At 43.9% G+C, this 23,562-nt stretch overlaps 1 protein-coding gene across 1 annotated transcript in view; it reads left to right on the top strand.

Moving 5' to 3' along the window:
• Window positions 1-5,331: 5,331 nt before the first annotated feature.
• Window positions 5,332-23,562, top strand: part of LOC139396670 (protein piccolo-like) — a gene marked incomplete at its 3' end in the record, with an annotated part of 36,796 nt that continues 18,565 nt past the window's right edge. Inside the window, exons 1-3 of the mRNA XM_071143610.1 lie at window positions 5,332-5,540; window positions 8,071-9,109; window positions 11,318-12,346. Coding sequence (XP_070999711.1) covers window positions 5,332-5,540; window positions 8,071-9,109; window positions 11,318-12,346 — 2,277 coding nt within the window. The remainder of the gene's footprint in view (window positions 5,541-8,070; window positions 9,110-11,317; window positions 12,347-23,562) is intronic.

The raw sequence follows: 23,562 nt of genomic DNA, 5'->3' as shown, positions 1-23,562 counted from the left end.
AGTGTACGGATATGAGTGTGTACACCAGTGTCTGCATGCTTATGTGTGTGTGAGCGCGTATGGGCTGTTTCCGCTCCACAGACTAGAGGCCATTAGGGCTCGCTCCAGTGGCCAGCCCAGTGTGGGGAAGGCTCTCTGTTCAATACCATAGTTTATCACTGGAGACAGCACCCAGCGCCTGACTAAAACACACCTCCATCTACACACACACTGTCACCACCAGGGAGAGGATGGAGGGGGAGGGAGAGAGAGGGAGGGGATGAGTGAGGGATAGGGGAGGAGGAGGAATAGAGGAAACGAAAGGGAGAGAGAGAGAGAGAGAGAGAGAGAGAGAGAGAGAGAGAGAGAGAGAGAGAGAGAGAGAGAGAGAGAGAGAGAGAGAGAGAGAGAGGGATAGGGGAGGAGGAGGAATAGAGGAAACGAAAGGGAGAGAGAGAGAGAGAGAGACACGATGGAGAGGAGAAGGGAAAGTGATGGAAAGATCAAGAGAGAGGAGAGAGACACTACTGAGAGAGGAGGAGTCTACTGCCTACTATGTTTACAATTGAAACACGCAGAAGGCTGTTCTGTTCAACTGAAACACAATGCTATACTAATACCCATACAAAACACAATGATTATCCAATACTATAATAAACACAATGACCATCCACTGCTATAATAAACACAATGACTATCCAATACCATAATAAACACAATGACCGTCCAATACTATAATAAACACAATGACCATCCAATACTATAATAAACACAATGATCATCCACTACTATAATAAACACAATGACCATCCACTGCTATAATAAACACAATGACCATCCAATACTATAATAAACACAATGACCATCCACTTCTATAATAAACACAATGACCATCCACTGCTATAATAAACACAATGACCATCCACTGCTATAATAAACACAATGACCATCCACTTCTATAATAAACACAATGACCATCCAATACTATAATAAACACAATGACCATCCACTTCTATAATAAACACAATGACCATCCACTTCTATAATAAACACAATGACCATCCAATACTATAATAAACACAATGACCATCCACTTCTATAATAAACACAATGAACATCCACTACTATAATAAACACAATGACCATCCAATACCATAATAAACACAATGACCATCCACTCTATAATAAACACAATTACCATCCAATACTATAATAAACACAATGACCATCCACTACTATAATAAACACAATGACCATCCACTTCTATAATAAACACAATGACCATCCACTACTATAATAAACACAATGAACATCCACTACTATACTAAACACAATGACCATCCAATACCATAATAAACACAATGACCATCCACTACTATAATAAACACAATTACCATCCAATACTATAATAAACACAATGACCATCCACTACTATAATAAACACAATGACCATCCAATACCATAATAAACACAATGACCATCCAATACTATAATAAACACAATGACCATCCAATACTATAATAAACACAAGTACACAAGTTAATGGCTGCGTTTTATTCCAAGAGGATGTTCCCTCCCCTCTGACCTCGTTCACTCCCCTTCACAGGTCTGATAGGGCTGGATAGGTGAAATGCAACATGGTGGGAACTAGATGGATCTAGTGATTACACCTACCCAGTTGTTTCTATCCATGAGGGCAATGAATTTAGGCCGAGGGATCTTTTGGATTGAAACACAGCCAATAACAAGATATCTGTAGAGAAATTGCTCACCGCAATGACTCTCCCACCCTAGGACCTCTCCTCTGCCGTTACCCAGGGAGGGAGAGCCTAAAGCTGGGTACACAGAGGACATATCCAGCCTGGAGCTCTGTAAGCTGTGAATAAGCACTGACCGTCACATGACAGCGCATCCCACTGATGGAAAGCACAGTGGACGCTCTATAATATCATAACCAGTGATCTGGAGGGTGTGCCTGCTTAAAATACAGAATTAGAATCACTGTGTGTGGAGGAAGTGAGTGTGGAACTCCACTTGAGCTACAACTGTGTGAATAGTTTTCATCTTGTGGGTGTTTTTTGAGAATATTATGTATAAATCTGTTACGAATTAAAAGAATGGCTTTATATTTTCCCCATAAACTAGGCATCATGTTTGGTTGGCAGGTAGCCTAGCGGTTAGGAGTGTTGGGCCAGTAACTGAAAGGTTGCTGGTTCAAATCCACAAGCAGACTAGGGGAAAACTGCTGATGTGCCCTAATTGCTCTAGGGTTGCTGTCAATAATGGTTGATTCCTGTCTCAGGGGGAGTGGGATATGCAAAAAATTATAATCCAATTCACACATGTGCTTGTACATTAATACATTCGGTGTAAATACCAAACTGTTTACATGGAGTAAATACCAAACTGTTTACATGGAGTAAATACCAAACTGTTTACATGGAGTAAATACCAAACTGTTTACATGGAGTAAATACCAAACTGTTTACATGGAGTAAATACCAAACTGTTTACGTGGAGTAAATACCAAACTGTTTACGTGGAGTAAATACAAACTGTTTATGTGGAGTAAATACCAAACTGTTTACATGGAGTAAATACCAAACTGTTTACATGGAGTAAATACCAAACTGTTTACATGGAGTAAATACCAAACTGTTTACATGGAGTAAATACCAAACTGTTTACATGGAGTAAATACCAAACTGTTTACATGGAGTAAATACCAAACTGTTTACGTGGAGTAAATACCAAACTGTTTACGTGGAGTAAATACAAACTGTTTATGAGTAAATACCAAACTGTTTACATGGAGTAAATACCAAACTGTTTACATGGAGTAAATACCAAACTGTTTACATGGAGTAAATACCAAACTGTTTACATGGAGTAAATACCAAACTGTTTACATGGAGTAAATACCAAACTGTTTACATGGAGTAAATACCAAACATGGAGTAAATACCAAACTGTTTACGTGGAGTAAATACCAAACTGTTTACATGGAGTAAATACCAAACTGTTTACGTGGAGTAAATACCAAACTGTTTACATGGAGTAAATACCAAACTGTTTACATGGAGTAAATACCAAACTGTTTACGTGGAGTAAATACCAAACTGTTTACATGGAGTAAATACCAAACTGTTTACATGGAGTAAATACCAAACTGTTTACATGGAGTAAATACCAAACTGTTTACATGGAGTAAATACCAAACTGTTTACATGGAGTAAATACCAAACTGTTTACATGGAGTAAATACCAAACTGTTTACATGGAGTAAATACCAAACTGTTTACATGGAGTAAATACCAAACTGTTTACGTGGAGTAAATACCAAACTGTTTACATGGAGTAAATACCAAACTGTTTACATGGAGTAAATACCAAACTGTTTACAGTGGAGTAAATACCAAACTGTTTACATGGAGTGGAGTAAATACCAAACTGTTTACATGGAGTAAATTCCAAACTGTTTACGTGGAGTAAATACCAAACTGTTTACATGGAGTAAATACCAAACTGTTTACGTGGAGTAAATACCAAACTGTTTACATGGAGTAAATTCCAAACTGTTTACGTGGAGTAAATACCAAACTGTTTACATGGAGTAAATTCCAAACTGTTTACGTGGAGTAAATACCAAACTGTTTACATGGAGTAAATTCCAAACTGTTTACGTGGAGTAAATACCAAACTGTTTACATGGAGTAAATTCCAAACTGTTTACGTGGAGTAAATACCAAACTGTTTACGTGGAGTAAATACCAAACTGTTTACATGGAGTAAATACCAAACTGTTTACGTGGAGTAAATTCCAAACTGTTTACGTGGAGTAAATACCAAACTGTTTACGCGTATTAGTGTATCAGTCAAGTTACAAGGGGCCCTATTCAATCAAAAACTGTTTCCATTTTTCCAGGATTAGCTACATGCTACATGCTACATGAATGTCCAAACTATAAACAGTATTCGGCTTGGTACATGAATCCAAATTGTACCAGAACACCACAAAGACCTGGTAATAGGATTTTATTGAATAGTGTCAAGGATACAGTATGAGGAAAAAGCAGCTAATTGAGGTTCAGTGCAGATAAACAGATCCAGCCATAGTGATGCACTCTGGGAAATGAAGTCTCATCCATGTTCACCAACTTTATTTTATTTTATTAAATCAGGTAAGTTGACTGAGAACACATTCTCAGCAACAACCTGGGGAATAATTATGAATGAGCCAATTGTAAACTGGGGATGATCAGGTGTGAGTTCCAGATTGGGAATTTAGCCAGCATGCCAGGGTTAACACCCCTACTCTTCCAAAAAGTGCCCTGGGCTCTTTAGTGACCACAAAGAGTCAGGACACCTGTTTAACATCACATCCAAAAGACAGCACCCTACACAATCTAATATTTTTTTAGACCAGAGGAAAGGGTGCCTCCTACTGGCCCTCCAACACTAGTTCCAGCAGCATCTGGTCTCCCATCCAGGGACCGACCAGGACCAACTCTGCTTAGCATCAGAAGCAAGCCAGCAGTGGGATGCAGGGTTGTATGCTGCCAGTCCGGGAGTGGAGAACTACATGATTTGCGGGGTGTAGTTTCAATTAAATCAATCAAAATCGTGATAATATATTGAAGAGGTGTTTTGGCTGGAACAAAAGCATGCACACCTGCACACTTGACCCAGAGCACTACAATGCTATAATGGCATATCACTGGCATTTAGGTGTGTGTGTGTGTGTATACATCTGGATGTGTGATGCCTAAACACTTGAACCCACTCATTGTAGGCCTACCTTGAGATTACATGATCATCGTGATATTTACATAATAGCCTAAATGTCACCAGGACGTCATGTATTACAGAAATCAATAGCCAGCAGCTTAGGTCGTGTCATTGTTGTAAAGGTTACACATGAGTAAAGGGAAATACACTTGCCCCTTTGAACTAACAAGAGCTCTTCTGTAGCCTACACTTTATGTTTTTAACGGTTAACGTTGATCCCTTTAAAGCCTACATATTTTCCTTCAGTGAAGTCTTCTGTCACCTGTCAGATGCGGAACATGCGCGTTTGAGAGCGCAGGGAGAGAGGGAGAGGATGTGGTGTAGTAGGATAGAACTGAAGACAGACCCGCACGGAGAACCGTCGTCCATCGACAGAAGAGATGCGCGATATCAACACAGAACTGAGAGAACGAGGGAGAGGGCGATGTAAAGATGGAGAAATAATTTGAGATGCACGCAGAGTCGAGGGGGGCCGTTTTCACCGCTTTTCACCACGTTCTTTGGAGCTAGAAACGCAGAGCGTCGCGTCGAAATCGAAACGGGGGGCGGCGGGAGGGGGCCATCATGGGGAACGAAGCGAGCCTCGAAGGCGGCGAAGGGGTGCTTTCTGGATTACCGGAGGGGCTCGCACCGGACGGGAAAGGAGGCTTCATTCGGACCTCCACGGGGGCACAGGTGGACCTGAGCCAACTCAGCGAGGATGACAGAAAGCAACTCGCCGCGGCTATGTCAAGGGCGCAAGCCAACAAGCCCGGGGGCGCGCCCGCTCGAAGGCAGGATTTTACTGGCATTTTTGTGCACTTTAAAATGTCCACTCCTCTCCGTACCCCGTCATTTATCGGGCCTATTCATGAAAGAGAACGAAAGGCGTGTGTTTGTGCCGTGTTTTGATTAGGCAGAGCACTGCAGCTTGTCAGCAGTGTATCACTATGAATGCACAGGAAAGGAGAATGCATGTTCACACCCATTCACATTTACCATGGGGATAGATGATACCATTCAAAAATGGGATAGGTGGTTATTGTTATTGACATTTACAAAGATAGTCTTGAAGCATTGAGACCAATGCTGTTTTTACCATAAATTGTTAATTCGCTTAATTTATTAATTTAAAGCATCTGGTAAAATGCTGGACAATTTGTCAGTTCGTTCACAATACCGCATCAGATCAAATATTAGAATGCACTAAATGGTATGATACTGAAATAATCTCTTGTAACAATTATTTGCATGCGAATTACTGCCTAAATCGTTTAATTGTGCCATTATCAAAGGATAGCCGCTGTAAAATCGGTGGTAAGACACCAGGGTTTGTAAAGAAACGAAATGCCTCCTGGGTAAAAATTACTCTGTCAAGCCACTGTATTTTTCCCCACGAAGGACGCTATCATCCCAAACAAATAGCCTCTCCACTCACGGTGCCAACATTGTATATCACCATTCCAATGTTGTCAATTATATATCATAACCTACTCGTATTTACATAGCTTCTATTGCAAATATATGTCAAGAGTCGATATTCAGGCCGACGCTGGCTGTGTGTCCCCTATTGACCAACAATTCCCACCAGTATATCATTAACATATACATTGGCACACGATACACGTTATCACAAATTCCTTATCACCAATTCGCTCTGTTGGTGAGAACAGTTATTATTACCCAAGCCAGAATAGGGGGAGGGGATACATACATATTAATGTGGCTATATATAGAACAGCGATCGCAAATGTCATCACAGTCATTGATTTCCCCTTATTGCATCTTGAAAGTGGGTTTTGAATTTCATTTTGTAAATGGAAAGATATCGAACATCTTGTGGAAGGAAGCGCATTAGCCAAGTGGATGAGCGGTCTGTCTGTGAGCTAGTTGCTTTCCATGGTGCTGAAACCAACAGTTGCCAATAGCAGAACTGGCGGGCTGTTTTTGACACATAAAGGAAAACTCCACCCAAAAACGATCTTTTGGTATTTGTTTCATTAGTCCATTGTTGACATATTGCCAACATTTTTTGCTTGTCAGCAATCAAGTTTTTTCAAGATATGTAACTTTCAAAGTACAGAAATCATCCACATATTATGTATTTTGCATCATATGATGCTGCGTTTTGCATAATTTCTGTATTTTGAATGTTACATAACTTGAAAACTCTGACAAACAAAATATGTTGGGTCTATGTCAACAATGGACTAATGAAACAAATACCAAAAGATAGTTTTTGGGTGGAGTTTTCCTTTTAAACACCAATTAGCTTATGGTCTGTTGGCCTCAAATAGGAAGCTATTTTTCTCTGTAATTCATGCTTTACCTTCAGGTCAAATTCACAATGACGCTTCACTGTTCCAAACCTGAACCGCTGGATCTTATTTCGTGCTCGGCATTGATCTATCTATCATCTACGTGATAGGTTCAATCTCAGTTGATGAGTAGCAGGGTTGCACCTGACAGCAGTGTAGGCTAGGCTGTCTATCCCGCCTCACAGCTCGATCTAATAAGGCCATCTCATCTTACTCCATTGAGCTGTCTCTCACTCTCTCTCCTATATCTCCATGATCTCTCAACTGTAGATGTCATTCAGAGCTATTCACTTTCCCATCAGCACTAGCCTAGGGCTGGTAGTATGCTTGCTTTGTGCTCGCTGTGCCGATGATAGGCCTATGTCCAATGGCTTTGGGGTGAAAGGTTAGCTTGTTGTGTCGAGCAGAGGCTTAAGTGCATTTCATCATTGAGCATTTAGCCTACAGTATTGCTCAATACCCCCAAAGAGCCACACCTCATGCAGGCCTTGTAGTTAAGTAGGCTATGTTATTACAACACATCATACCAGATTGTTGAGATGTCTGTAGAATTTGAGTGATGAGTTGTCATATAACAATTATCATTCTTAATGATTTGGTTCTTTGGAAGATCTGTTTATCTGGGATACATATGTGTCTGTATGTGTGTTGAATGATGTATTTAGGAGCTCTTCTGCGGCGATGGTGATCATGAGTGTTTAATTAGTCTCATCTCTAAGTTTGGCAACCGGCAAATATCAGCCATTTGATAGTGTAAAGTAGCTTCCCCTCCTTGTCTCCTCTCCTTCCTCTTCGCTGATCTGAAAATGCAACAACATGGTGGAAGCCTATGGCAATTTGCTTTCACCTATCCAGCTCTGTCACATCAGTACAGATTAAGGAAAGGAGGGAATGAAAGGAAGTTACAGAGTACTGAAATGTATACACACCATCTATTTCCATTTGTACTGCCAAATGACTCTTCTTTGTTTGTTTCTTTCTTTCTTTCTCACACTCTCTCTCTCAGGCCCTCGGAGGCAGATGTTCAGCAGCGGCCCCAGCAGCCAGGAGTTGGACCCTCTGTTCGGCTTAGCAAGAGTCGCACCGTAGACGCGTTTGGAGAGGGCCCCACTGGCAGGCCGGCCCCTGGCCGCAGTCCCTCGTCCCTCAGCCTCTTAGAGTCCCGATTCAGGCAGGAGCCTAAGGACCCAGAGAAGAAAACAGGCATGTTTGGCTCCAGCTTCCTGAGTGGGGCCAACCCGCTTAACGCTGTCTCGTCCATGACCTCCCAGGTGTCCTCTGGAATGTCCTCAATGTCCTCCGAGGTCACCTCCATGGGCTCCGGGGTCAACATGCCCTCATTTGGCCTGTTTGACAAGGAAGAAAAGCCTGGAGAGAAGCTCCAAGGTGGGCCCCCAGGGCCAGGCAGCAAGGGCCCCCAGCAGGGGGGGCCAAGACCCACTGGCCCCGGACAAGGGCCCAGACCCCCTGGGCAGCAAGGGCCCAGACCCACTGGTCAAGGACCCCTTGGGCAGCAAGGGCCCAGAACCCCTGGCCCCGGACAAGGGCCCAGACCCCCTGGGCAGCAAGGGCCCAGACCCACTGGTCAAGGACCCCCTGGGCAGCAAGGGCCCAGAACCCCTGGCCCCGGACAAGGGCCCAGACCCCCCGGGCAGCAAGGGCCCAGACCGCCTGGTCAAGGACCCCCTGGCCAGCAAGGACCCAGACCCCCTGTCTCCGGACAAGGGCCCCCTGGGCAGCAAGGGCCCAGACCACCTGGTCAAGTCCCCCCTGGGCAGCAAGGACCTAGACCCCCTGGCCCCGGTCTAGGGCCCCCTGGGCAGCAAGGACCCCCTGGCCCCGGTGCACAGCCAGGCGGGCCAGTTAAAGCTGGGGGTCTCCCTGGTCCACAAGGCCCTGGTAAACCACCTGGAGGTGGGCTGTGTCCGCTGTGCAAGAGTACCCAGCTCAACGTGGGCTCCAAGGAGCCGCCCAACTTCAGCAACTGTACCATGTGTAAGAACCAGGTGTGCAGCCTATGTGGATTCAGCCCTCCCGACTCAGAGGTAAGAGAATGCCCTCTCTCTCTAGCTTGCTTTCTTCCTCTCTCTCTTTCTCCTGTTCTCTGGTATATATTTATACTACCCTTTCTCTCTCTCTCCACCGTATTTCCATTTTCCCACACTTCCTTTGTCGCTGTTCCTCTCTCTCTCTCGCTCTCTCACTTACCCTTAAAATGTATTTGTACTGTAGTTTGTGCTGACTGAGGGTCTATTATATGGTGTTTTTTCACATCACATTCTGTCTCAGATGTATCAGACACTTAATTCAATTAAATGTCTACTGCCAGTGTCGTTGCATAGATACAACAACCAACGTATGCCTTGAATTAGTTTCAGTTTTCTGTTTCTGTTTCTGTTTATTAGTACAAAATTCACCCAGCATGTCTAAATTACATTTCAACTTCACAAGAGAAGCACAGTACACCATTACGGTACAAAATATACATAAAAAGGTGAATCAATCTAAACCAACAGTTAATTCTCATATCTAAAGAAGCCGAGCGATAGTTTTTAAGCATGAGCATTTTTAGCATTAGCATTTTTAGCATTAGCATTTTTAGCATGAGCCTTTTCAGCATTAGCCTTTTTAGCATTAGCCTTTAAGCATTTAGCGTTCCAGAGATGCCCATGCAGTCAGGCCTAGCTCTGGAAATGCCCCCCATATTAACGCCACACAGCTTGAGGAACAGAGGGGCCATATGGACAGTGGGGAAGCTATCAAGGTGACTCATGTCATGGGCACAGGAAGCCTCCAACCGCCGGCCAACGTCAGGTTTCAGTAACCAACCACACGAGCCATGCACCCCCGAGGCATGATGCCTGTTGAAACTGAGGGGGGCAGGTGATCTGATACTTATCCATATAATGTATTTATTATAGATATACAGAGAATACAATACAAATAATGAATTCAAAGATTTGGTCATCAGTGCCCCTCTCAAAAAATAATATCTTTGCACACGCTATCAGATAAAACAGCAGAATCACAAAGTGGTCATATTTTGCATCTCTTTTTCTGGGGGTAGAATTATTGAGCATGGTAATCACAAAGAGGGAATGGAAATGTGAGTGTTGTTCTATGCAAGAAGATACTGATAATAACCATGTCAATATTGTCCTCTTTTGTAGGGTTTCTTGTTGTAGACAATGGTAACCAAGGCCATGTCCTGTGTAGTGAACAAAAACATTACACTGTAGCTAAGCTAGTTGTCAGGATATGTGACGAAACTCCATCTTTAGAACAAACATACAGTATGTATCATGTAGGAAATCAGTATGAATATCTAATGATGTATTTATAAAGTGTTACAGATGCATCAACACAGTTGTTTCCCATTTCTAACTAACCATGAAATGCATCTACTTTCATCAGAGTACTTTTCTTATATTTTAAGAATGACTCAACCAATAAACATCTCAAATTAAACAAATACAATGGTTTGTAATCATGATTTTTTGCCTGAAAGTAGAGAAATATTCCATTTGTAATGCAGCCTTGTCAAATAGTACATTTAATGGTGGTTCTGCAAATTGCCACGATCTGCAAATACAGCTCCCGTTACTGCAACACGTAATTAGTATAAATCATTCAATTTGCTTTTAAATCCCTCAAGAACTGAGCGAAAAACAATTTACAGTGTGAAAAGAGAATCATGTTATTGAGATTGACTAATTAAGTTGTTTTTTTTCTCTGAATTACTGTGATGTTTCACTTAAAGGAAAGGATTGTGTGTGTGTGTGTGTGTGTGTGTGTGTGTGTGTGTGTGTGTGTGTGTGTGTGTGTGTGTGTGTGTGCATGTGTGTGTCATTGTGTGTGTGCATGTGTGTGTGTGTGTGTACCTGTATATACACTACATTAGGGCTGTGATATTGGAATGTGATATCGCAATATTTTTTTCATGGCAAATATATATATAATATAAAAAAATACAAAGCAGAACATACTGTTTGGTCCTTTAAAAACCTGCTGTATGTAAAATATTGTGCGCTATAACTTGGAAATTAAATAAATGTCACTATGGGTGACAACATAATGGTGTTTGTTTCCAACATTTGGGCTGTTTTCCTAAAGAAGTTAAATCCGCTTTGTGTTTTGTTTCCTTGCCATGTTACTAATGAGTATCGCGATACTGGTACTGTCCCGGCCATACAGTACATGTGTGTATATGTGTGTGTCGTATGTGTGTCTGACCATGTTTTGTATCTTTTCAGGGTAAAGAGTGGCTGTGTCTCAACTGCCAGATGCAGAGGGCTATGGGGGGTATGGATGACCCTCCTATGATGGGCAAGGGCTCTGCCCCTCCTTCACCCTCAAGGAAAGACCCTGGCAAAGATGGCAAGAAGCCCAATCTACTGATTAAGCAGCAGAGCATCTCCGACAGAGGCTTAACCCCTCCAACCACGCCCAAACAGAAATCCCCCGGCCCATCTTCCCCGAAAGGCAGCCCCCAGCCCTCACCGGCCAAAGGTAAACAGGAGTCCAGCTTCTTCGGGGGCCTGGGGGGCATCAGCCTAGGGGGGCTCACCGATGTGGCCAAGCCTCCAGCCGCTGCCTCCCAGGCGGCCGAGTCCATCACGGGAACAATGTTCAGTGGCTTTGGTGGGTTCACTGGATCAGCCAAACCTGATCGGGCCAAAGCCGCTGCTGGTACCCAAAAAACAGCAGAGTCGGTGACGGGAAAGATGTTCAGCGGGTTCGGTGGTTTTACTGAGACAGCCAAGCCCCCGGCGGCTGCCTCCCAGATGTTTGGCTTTGGCTCGTCTATCTTGAGCTCGGCCACCAACCTCATGACCACCGACTCTGTGGACTCTGTGGATGAGAAAGCTGGTTCTCCTGCCGATTCTCCTGCCGGTTCTCCTGCCGGCTCTCCCCCAGACTCCCCCTTCTCTGCCCCTGGTTCTCCCCTCGGTTCTCCCCCGGACTCCCCCTTCTCCGCTCCCGGGTCCCCCCCCGACTCAGACAGCCCTGACACCCCACCTGCCTCCAAGAAGGCCCCCAAACGTGCCGTCTCCCTGCTGAAGGACCAAAAGTCCATAGAGGCAGATCCCTCCGTGGAGCCTCTGAAAGTGGGGGAGCAGCTTACTACGGCCACAGGCTCGGGGGCCCAGGAAAACTGCCCTCTGTGTAAGGTGGAGATGAACGTTGGATCAGCAGACCCCCCTAACTACAGCAACTGCACCGAGTGCAAGAAGAGTGTGTGCAACCTGTGTGGCTTCAACCCCACACCTCATCTTGGTGAGGTAAGACCAGCACAGCTTTCACTACTGCTAAAATAGAAACAGTTCTGCTGAAAGGTACACAAACCATACAAGGATGTCAGCCGTTTCCATTGTTACAGTAGGTGGGTTAGGGCTACAGTCTTCTGTACACTCCATGTTGTTCAGTCACTCACTGGCTATATAAAAACACATCTGCAGTCAATTTGGTTTCTATATCTTCCAATTGTAATCAGGACACAAATATTGACACCCTGTTTAAAGGTACCCCTCTTACCATAAGTAAACCTGAACGTTGGTCACGGTCTTGGTGGTCATGACTGCTGCACGTGTTTGACCTTTGAGGGAGTGGTTTGTGGTTGAGGCGTTTAGCTTTCCCTAGCCTCCTAGCTGCCCTGTAGTCTAACTCTAAGCCATTGTGGGGCTAGGTTAATAAGGCTAAATGAATGCCATTTAAATGGCCATCTCATTATTGAGCGACATTTACACTTCAAAAGGCTGCCACTTGACTCTGTAATCTAAGAGGGGCGTGTGTGTGTGTGTGTGTGTGTGTGTGTGTGTGTGTGGTCATAGGGACCAAATACTCTTTAATTTCTCATCTTCCTATGAGGTTATAGAGTGTTATTACTAGTGTGTCCCATTGACGCTGAATTAACATACATCACTTACATTCAGTTCCCAAGAACAGATGGTTTATGGGGTCATTCAATTATATTAATGGAAGAACTGCACAGAATTTCATTCAGTTCAGCGAATCAAAGCTCACTGTCAAACAGTATTCTGATGGGAAAATACAGCAGTAGCCTACTTATTGCTTGTCTACTGTGTAACTGCTGTATATTTTGGTTGACAGGTCAATAGGGTGTAATACGGGTAGCGTTGGTTTCTCAATTGAACTGTGACTAGATTGTCTTTGTTATCGACCATGTCTGGCTCGGCTTAGGAGCTACTCACAGTGTAAGTTGTTCAACCTTGAGTGAAAGCAGTGAACGTGTTGAAAGCAGGTATAGTTGAGCTCACGCAATGGCAGGTTTGGCGTAGCTTCACATGCTAGCTTCCCTATGCTAGTAGGTAGTTTAGTGTTTAGCGGTGTAGCGCGTGGCCAGTTCCCTTAGTAATCACGCTACTGGTCTATTTAAGGTGTTCCGGGGAGATTAGGCAGTCTAACTCCTTGTCACACGGTGAGAACCATGACTCCACCACCACGCCCAACAAGATGGCCGCCACTCCATTATGAAACAACGTCACTGAAAAGGCTCTCTATTTTCTCGTGGAGTTCATCATTTACGTTTAGGTTTATTTAACATTATTGTATGTAGAAACACATACACTGTGATGTCATACAGTACTTCAAACGACAGTTAAAATAGAGGTAGATCCTCATGTATCTTTGTGTTGGCTTAGACAGCCAGTTACTACATACTACTATGTACCCTAAGGTTGTTACTAGTGTAACTACCTCATTACTACACAGGTGGCACTTACTTTACCTACTAATTTTAGCTCCTAGAGGAGCAAAGGCCCTCAGGTTACGGCCTCTGGACTACACAGGTCAACTCAATATAAAATGCTACCAATATCATAGACTGGTATGTATCGCTGTGTTGTCGTACTGACCCATCTTTGGCAGTAATGAGGAGCAGCGTATTCCTCAAATGAAGTCCAAGGCACGGGGAAATGTGTAATTACGTTGGGGAGATCAGCATCCTAGGTGATTATGTTCTTAGACGGCCTAATGAGCCAAAGATTAGGTGTCTCTGGACCAGTGTGTCTTAACACGAACCAATATACTTATTTTGCTCAAAATCAGGGTTGTGTTCATTAGGCACCAAACTGAAGAAAACTGACTGAAATAGTGAGGGACTAGCTGGACTTGTCCAATAAGAAATGCTGATTTTCATTTCCAATGCAAAACGCTTAATGACAGTGTGCAATTATGAACACAACCCAGGTGCGGAGTATAACCGACAGAGATGAAATACCATCATGTTTCAGGGACTATGTAAATTCATCTTTACTCAGTCGAGAATGAATAGGACATTCTGATCATGGATTGAAAAGGTTCACTGAAAAACATACTAATTAAAAAAGTCCTAATTTCCTGATTTATACATGTTGAATTTCGATCCCAAATCTGATTTTAACTGAGCTGAAATTCAATTCAACCCAACCAGACATGCATCTAATCTGATCCAATCCATTCAAGGATGCTTCATGAAACTGAACTTGTTGATTGATGGAGAGCTACATAGAGCCCTGAGTCCTTTGTGATGAAGAGGAATAGATAGATGATGTGAGTCATTGGTCTAGGACAGAGCATGGTGCTGGATGGCCATGTGAACGAGGCTGCTCCTGCCCCAGTCTACCTACCTCAGTACACTGACTCATCCAACCCTTTCTCTGCTTCGTCAGCAGACATGCCTTGCCTCTGTCACTCTCCCAACACTTGCTCCGAGCTGAGAATTTGTGTGTGTGTGTGTGTGTGTGTGTGTGTGTGTGTGTGTGTGTGTGTGTGTGTGTGTGTGTGTGTGTTTAGGGGGTTGTGTGTATGTGTGGGGGTTGGTGCATGCATTGCATTGAGTCTGAAGGAGCATTTATCTGTGTGTTGGTGTTTGTTTGGTGTGTGGTGTGTGTTGCTTGCTGTGTAGGCGAGCTGTAGAAAAAGTAATCTCTGCTTCCTAAAAGGATTTAAAGGGCATCAGGAAGCCTGTCCCAGTCAGAAGAGGTGTCCCTTAACCTTCCTCAATATGAGCCTCTCTCTCTCTCTCTCTCTCTCTCTCTCTCTCTCTCTCTCTCTCTCTCTCTCTCCTGTTATTATCTCTGTTCATTTCTCTGTTTCCATGTTTATTTGAGTAAAGAACTGTACATATCAGATAAAAAACTGAAAACAGGCCTGATGGAAACAGAGCATTGTCGGGAACCTTTCCTAAATGTTGATCAAACAAATTACATTAGACCAGTGGATTATAATTCCTTTTTTTGTCCGAATATTAGAATATTTGCTTGGAAATCTTTTGACAAATGGATGGGAACCTAGCTTCTGTCTCTCTGTCCCTCTCTCTCTCTTACTGTCTCTTTAATTTTGTTTTCTGTCCCTCTCTCTCTCTTACTGTCTCTTTTATTTTGTTTTCTGTCCCTCTCTCTCTCTTACTGTCTCTTTCATTTTGTCTTTGTATGTCTTTGTGTCAACATACAGAGACAATGAATATGCTATAGTCATATAATATAATTTATTATACTTTATAGTAGAGACCATCACCATCATGGGGAAGCTGAATCCAACATTTAGGTTCATGATCCAACATTCGACTTTTCTATCTGGCCATCATATCAAAGATAAATATGTATTTATCTGAGGCAGATTGTGTTTGTTTACAAATAGGTCTACAGGACCAATACGATGTGACATTATTCATCCTGGATAAATGAATGGCTGTACACCTGTGGTCAGCTGGGGACACCTGTGGATAGCTGGGTACACCTGTGGTCAGCTGGGTACACCTGTGGTCAGCTGGGTACACCTGTGGTTAGGGGTCCCCAGGGTGTTATTTTGGTTGTCCATCTGCTCCAGGTTAGGTTGAGTCAGAGCCAACTCATATACTAGTAGGGTTGTGATGATATTGTTTCCATGGCAAAAATGGAAACACAAAGCAGAACATACTCTTTGGTCCTTTAAAAACGTGCTGTATGGAAAATATTGTGTTCTATACCTTGGAAAATAAATAGAATGTGACTATGGAGGACAACAGAAAGGTGCTTGTTTTCATAAAGAAGTTAAATCCACTTTGTTTTGTTTCCTTGCCAAGATATTAACAGGTATCGCAATACTGGTATCGTCCCGGCCCTATATACTAACACACACACACACACACACACACACACACACACACACACACACACACACACACACACACACACACACACACACACACACACACACACACACACACACACACACACACACACACACACACACACACACACACACACACACACACACACACACACAGCCCCACCTGTTTCCTCTGCCCTGAATGATCTGCTCACTGTCTGTGTTATTTTGGCTGGACAAACCCACACACACCTCTATTTCTTGGCTTTGTGTGGCGTTTCCTGTAGTCTCCTTATTAATTTCAGGTTGGTGCCCACACTGCCTCCCACACTCTGAGCCTGCTTCAGCCCACACTGCCTCCCACACTGTGAGCCTGCTTCAGCCCACACTGCCTCCCACACTGTGAGCCTGCTTCAGCCCACACTGCTAGCATATGAACAGGAATGTCTTCTATTGGCTCACACAAATACACATACATACATACATACATACATACATACATACATACATACATACACACATAAAGTTGAATGTGCCTTTAAACAGCTTGGAATATTCCATAAAATGATGTCATGTCTTTAGAAGCTTCTGATCGGCTGATTGACATCATTTGAGTCAATTGGAGGTGTACCTGTGGATGTATTTCAAGACCTACCTTCAAACTCAGTGCCTCTTTGCTTGACATCATGGGAAAATCAAAAGAAATCAGCCAAGGCCTCAGAAAAAAAATTGTAGACCTCCACAAGTCTGGTTCCTCCTTGGGAGTAATTTCTAAACACCTGAAGGTACCACGTTCATCTGTACAAACAATAGTACGCAAGTATAAACACCATGGGACCACGCAGCCGTCATACCCCTCAGGAAGGAGACGTGTTCTGTCTCCTAGAGATGAACTTACTTTGGTGCGAAAAGTGCAAATCAATCCCACAACAACAGCAAAGGACCTTGTGAAGATGCTGGAGGAAACAGGTACAAAAGTATCTATATCCACAGTAAAACGAGTCCTATATCGATACAACCTGAAAGGCCGCTCAGCAGGGAAGAAGCCACTGCTCCAAAACCGCCTTTAAAAAGCCAGACTACGGTTTGCAACTGCACATGGGGACGAAGATCGTACTTTTTTTTCCGTACTTTTCGTACAAATGTCCTCTGGTTTGATGAAACAAAAATAGAACTGTTTAGCCATAATGACCATCGTTATGTTTGGAGGAAAAAGGGGCTGGCATGCAAGCCGAAGAACACCATCCCAACCGTGATGCACGGGGGTGGCAGCATCATGTTGTGGGGGTGCTTTGCTGCTGGAGGGACTGGTGCACTTCACAAAATAGATGGCCTCATGAGGAAGGAAAATTATGTGGATATATTGAAGCAACATCTCAAGACATCAGTCAGGAAGCTAAAGCTTGGTCGCAAATGGGTCTTTCAAATGGACAATGACCCCAAGCATACTTCCAAACTTGTGTCAAAATGGCTTAAGGACAACAAAGTCAAGGAATTTGAGTGGCCATCACAATGCCCACAAAGCCCTAAACTTTTGACCCAAGTTAAACAATTTAAAGGCAATGCTACCAAATACTAATTGAGTGTATGTAAACTTCTGACCCACTGGGAATGTGATGAAAGAAATAAAAGCTGAAATAAATAATTCTCTCAACTATTATTCTGACATTTCACATTCTAAAAGTAAGGTGGTGATCCTAACTGATCTAAGACAGGGAATTTTTACTCTGATTAAATGTCAGGAATTGTGAAAAATGTAGTTTAAATGTAGTTGGCTAAGGTGTATGTAAACTTCCAACTGCAACTGTACATACATACAGAGATGCACACAGATTGACGCACACAGAGACAAAGAAATGCACACATTCAGAGATACACACACAGACAAATGGAACGCATCAATACTGTACACAGACACACACATAGAGATACACACACACACAGCCTTGTGCAGTGTTAACATAAGCATCTCTCTCTCTCTCTCTCTCTCTCTCTCTCTCTCTCTCTCTCTCTCTCTCTCTCTCTCTCTCTCTCTCTCTCTCTCTCTCTCTCTCTCTCTCTCTCTCAGCCTCATTAATCCACCATTCCAGCCAAGTCTGCTGTATACAGTAGAACTGAGTTCCATGTATGTGTGTGTGTCTTTGAGCGTCCCTCTGTGTGTGTGTGTCTTTGTGCGTCTCTGTGTGTGGGTCTTTGTGCGTTCCTCTGTGTGTGTGTGTGTGTCTTTGTGCGTCTCTGTGTGTGTGTGTGTGTGTGTCTTTGAGCGTCCCTCTGTGTGTGTGTCTTTGTGCGTCCCTCTGTGTGTGTGTGTCTTTGAGCGTCCCTCTGAGTGTGTGTGTCTTTGTGCGTCCCTCTGTGTGTGTGTGTGTCTTTGTGCGTCCCTCTGTGTGTGTGTGTGTCTTTGAGCGTCCCTCTGTGTGTGTGTGTGTGTCTTTGTGCGTCCCTCTGTGTGTGTGTGTGTGTGTGTGTCTTTGAGCGTCCCTCTGTGTGTGTGTGTGTCTTTGTGCGTCCCTCTGTGTGTGTTTGTGTCTTTGTGCGTCCCTCTGTGTGTGTGTCTTTAAGCGCCCCTCTGTGTGTGTGTGTGTGTCTTTGAGCGTCCCTCTGTGTGTGTGTGTGTCTTTGAGCGTCCCTCTGTGTGTGTGTGTGTGTCTTTGTGCGTCTCTGTGTGTGTGTGTGTGTCTTTGTGCGTCCCTCTGTGTGTGTGTCTTTGTGCGTCCCTCTGTGTGTGTGTGTGTCTTTGTGCGTCCCTCTGTGTGTGTGTGTGTCTTTGTGAGTCCCTCTGTGTGTGTGTGTGTCTTTGAGCGTCCCTCTGTGTGTGTGTGTGTGTGTCTTTGAGCGTCCCTCTGTGTGTGCGTCTTTGTGCGTCTCTCTGTGTGTGTGTGTCTTTGTGCGTTCCTCTGTGTGTGTGTGTGTCTTTGTGCGTCCCTCTGTGTGTGTGTGTGTGTGTGTGTGTGTGTGTGTGTGTGTGTGTGTGTGTGTGTGTGTGTGTGTGTCTTTAAGCGTCCCCCTGTGTGTGTGTCTTTGAGCGTCCCTCTGTGTGTGTGTGTCTTTGTGCGTCCCTCTGTGTGTGTGTGTCTTTGTGCGTCCCTCTGTGTGTGTGTGTGTCTTTGTGCGTCCCTCTGTGTGTGCCTTTGTGCGTCCCTCTGTGTGTGTGTGTGTGTCTTTGAGCGTCCCTCTGTGTGTGTGTGTCTTTGTGCGTCCCTCTGTGTGTGTGTGTGTCTTTGTGCGTCCCTCTGTGTGTGTGTCTTTAAGCGCCCCTCTGTGTGTGTGTGTCTTTGAGCGTCCCTCTGTGTGTGTGTGTGTCTTTGAGCGTCCCTCTGTGTGTGTGTGTGTGTGTGTGTCTTTGTGCGTCTCTGTGTGTGTGTGTGTGTGTCTTTGTGCGTCCCTCTGTGTGTGTGTGTGTCTTTGTGCGTCCCTCTGTGTGTGTGTGTGTCTTTGTGAGTCACTCTGTGTGTGTGTGTGTCTTTGAGCGTCCCTCTGTGTGTGTGTGTGTGTCTTTGAGCGTCCCTCTGTGTGTGTGTCTTTGTGCGTCTCTCTGTGTGTGTGTGTCTTTGTGCGTTCCTCTCTGTGTGTGTGTGTCTTTGTGCGTCCCTCTGTGTGTGTGTGTGTGTGTGTGTGTGTGTGTGTGTGTGTGTGTGTCTTTAAGCGTCCCTCTGTGTGTGTGTCTTTGAGCGTCCCTCTGTGTGTGTGTGTCTTTGTGCGTCCCTCTGTGTGTGTGTGTCTTTGTGCGTCCCTCTGTGTGTGTGTGTGTCTTTGTGCGTCCCTCTGTGTGTGTCTTTGTGCGTCCCTCTGTGTGTGTGTGTGTCTTTGAGCGTCCCTCTGTGTGTGTGTCTCTGTCTGTCTCTGTATACACTACCGTCACTCTCACTCCCATCACTTGCCCCGAGGACAGAAATGGGCAAAAATAGCCTGAGCTACAAAAGAGCTACTGAGGATACAAGCAACTACAGGGCGCCATGGGAAATCATCTCTCTCTCTCTCTCTCTCTCTCTCTTGACCATGGAGGTGTGTGAGTCTTAGGAAGAGAGAAAAGTTTAGCATATACACCCAATAAAGTATGTGTGACTATGGGAGGCCTGGTGAATGTAGTTGTGTTTGTCTACATTTATGTGTTTAATATTGCCTTTCCCACAGACCAATACTATGTAGTGTAAAATGTCCAACTTCAAATGGAAGCTGCCTGAACATCACAGGTAGTAAAGTGTTTGTACTATCTGCTTGGTGTTTTACTCTGTGTGACATATGGGGTTAGCAAACCTTCAGGGCCCTAGTCGGTACAGCTCCCCCTGTTATACAGACCTATTACTGGGTCATGATTCTTCATTATCTACAGCACATTTACGAGGGATTGGAGGTTTAGGAGCCATATTTTAGCCAAGCCAAGTGAGCGACTGCGGCCAAAAAGATACCGGCGCCAGGAAATCGATGAGGTGCCAGTGTTAAGTCCTATTGAGAGGGGGAGATGCACAGAGACACACACTGAGACCCTGGTTCCGATAGCGCAAGCTGTTGTTTTTGCGTCAGGTCAGCTTTGGCTTATGTCAGATGCATAGATACACAGACACACTGCCAGATATATGTCATACACACGCACGTAGGCACATATGCACGTAGAATTTTTACTTCAATGCCAGGTTTAGTATCACAATACTCAATACCATCACGATACTTCATACCAAAGTGATACCAAAACGATACCAATGCAAAAAAAAAAAAAAAACGTATTAGCTAAATGAATGGCCCTTGATCCAGACAGATCTTGTGTGTTCAATATCATTTGAAATGTTTGATTTTCAAATGTATGCATTAATGACTCACCACATTTTTAAAAAAACAATCTACATAACAGCATAATGGTAATAATTTATTTGAATGGTAAATCTCTATTGATCATCTGGGTGTAGATGATGTAGCCTAGGCCTGTTCACAATACAGGTGAGTTATTGAGCTTGTTTTGGTTGATTTCATGAGGCTATAAATGAAAAACAATATGTTTATCTTCCAATTGTGACTTATTTTATTGTACTGATCAACAACCTTTGCATAGAAGAAGCAATATCTTATTTTATAAAAGTGCGCGCTGTCTCTTTAAGACCCATGATGTCATTCACACACAGTCAGTTTTCTTGGCTGAAGCAAAGATGATCTTGACTGGGGCAGATGTTAGCCGGGGTAAACGAGTGAATGAATTAAGGTTTTTGTGACAATTAGCTTTGTAATCAGCAATATTTTTAAATACTAGGGCTGTGATTGGTGTTGGCTTCAGCTGTAAGTTAGCAAGGAAAGTTAGCCTACAACGCTGGAAGCTTACGGTATCTTCTTGCACTGTAGTGTTCTAGCCTGTACTAGACATTGTTTTGGGAACAGTAATTAGAAGTTTCAACATTTCTACTGTGTTGCATCATTAAAGTGTGTTAACTTTTATACAGCATAAGCATATGCAGCCCAGTTAGTTCAGTGGTTACTTAGAACAGGCTAGAGCTAGCAATGAGGAAGTGGAGCGTGCACCGTGCTCTAGAGCTAGCAATGAGGAAGTGGAGCGGGCACCGTGCTCTAGAGCTAGCAATGAGGAAGTGGAGCGTGCACCGTGCTCTAGAGCTAGCAATGAGGAAGTGGAGCGTGCACCGTGCTCTAGAGCTAGCAATGAGGAAGTGGAGCGGGCACCGTGCTCTAGAGCTAGCAATGAGGAAGTGGAGCGGGCACCGTGCTCTAGAGCTAGCAATGAGGAAGTGGAGCGGGCACCGTGCTCTAGAGCTATAAGGAGACATCAGTTGATAGACAGACTTGACAGGCACCGTGCTCTAGAGCTATAAGAAGACATCAGCTGGGCTGATAGACAGACTTGACAGGTACGGTGTTCTAGAACTATAAGGAGACATCAGTTGATAGACAGACTTGACAGGTACGGTGTTCTAGAACTATAAGGAGACATCAGTTGATAGACAGACTTGACAGACATGGTGTTCTAGAACTATAAGGAGACATCAGCTGATAGACAGACTTGACAGGCACGGTGTTCTAAAACTATAAGGAGACATCAGTTGATAGACAGACTTGACAGGTACGGTGTCCTAGAACTATAAGGAGACATCAGTTGATAGACAGACTTGACAGACATGGTGTTCTAGAACTATAAGGAGACATCAGCTGATAGACAGACTTGACAGACATGGTGTTCTAGAACTATAAGGAGACATCAGCTGATAGACAGACTTGACAGGTACGGTGCTCTAGAACTATAAGGAGACATCAGCTGATAGACAGACTTGACAGGTACGGTGTTCTAGAACTATAAGGAGACATCAGTTGATAGACAGACTTGACAGGTACGGTGTTCTAGAACTATAAGGAGACATCAGTTGATAGACAGACTTGACAGACATGGTGTTCTAGAACTATAAGGAGACATCAGCTGATAGACAGACTTGACAGGCACGGTGTTCTAAAACTATAAGGAGACATCAGTTGATAGACAGACTTGACAGGTACGGTGTTCTAGAACTATAAGGAGACATCAGTTGATAGACAGACTTGACAGACATGGTGTTCTAGAACTATAAGGAGACATCAGCTGATAGACAGACTTGACAGACATGGTGCTCTAGAACTATAAGGAGACATCAGTTGATAGACAGACTTGACAGGCATGGTGCTCTAGAGCTATAAGGAGACATCAGCTGATAGACAGACTTGACAGGCACGGTGCTCTAGAACTATAAGGAGACATCAGTTGATAGACAGACTTGACAGGCATGGTGCTCTAGAACTATAAGGAGACATCAGTTGATAGACAGACTTGACAGGCACGGTGCTCTAGAACTATAAGGAGGCATCAGCTGGGCTGATAGACAGACTTGACAGAAGAACCAAAAGTAACAAAAGTTCTATTACAGAATCGTTTGTCATGTTCTACTATCGGTATACCGTGCAGCACTAAGGCACACACACACACACACACTTGTGAAAGACGCAGACTTTTATTTCCCATGCTCAGGTTAAACCTACTCCTGGACTCAAAATCACCTCCAATGGAGAGTCACTTTTGAAAATGCTTTTGAGTCTAGGAGTAGGCTTAACCTGGACCTGTGACGCATTTGGGTATCAGCGATTCTACATCTTCTGACTGGTCTAGTCTTTCACAGGCGTTTAGAAACTTGACAAGCTGATCAATATCTTCAATTGTAGCGTTAGTTGTAGCCTTTAGTTTCAAGGGAATTGGAGAAAGGGTAGAGGAGGCAGGGGGAGGGGAAAGAAGAAAATGAGTGTGATGGAAACTGAGGGAGATGTTTAAGAGAAGAGAGACGTGATTAGCGGAGGTAGAGAAGGATGAGTGTGATGGAAACTGAGGGAGATGTTTAAGAGAAGAAAGACATGATTAGCGGAGGTAGAGAAGGATGAGTGTGATGGA

This window comes from Oncorhynchus clarkii, unplaced genomic scaffold (assembly GCF_045791955.1).
Source record: "Oncorhynchus clarkii lewisi isolate Uvic-CL-2024 unplaced genomic scaffold, UVic_Ocla_1.0 unplaced_contig_2413_pilon_pilon, whole genome shotgun sequence".
Lineage (NCBI taxonomy): Eukaryota > Metazoa > Chordata > Actinopteri > Salmoniformes > Salmonidae > Oncorhynchus > Oncorhynchus clarkii.
Note: the sequence above shows the minus strand (reverse complement) of the source record. Positions and strands in the feature narration are given on the sequence as shown.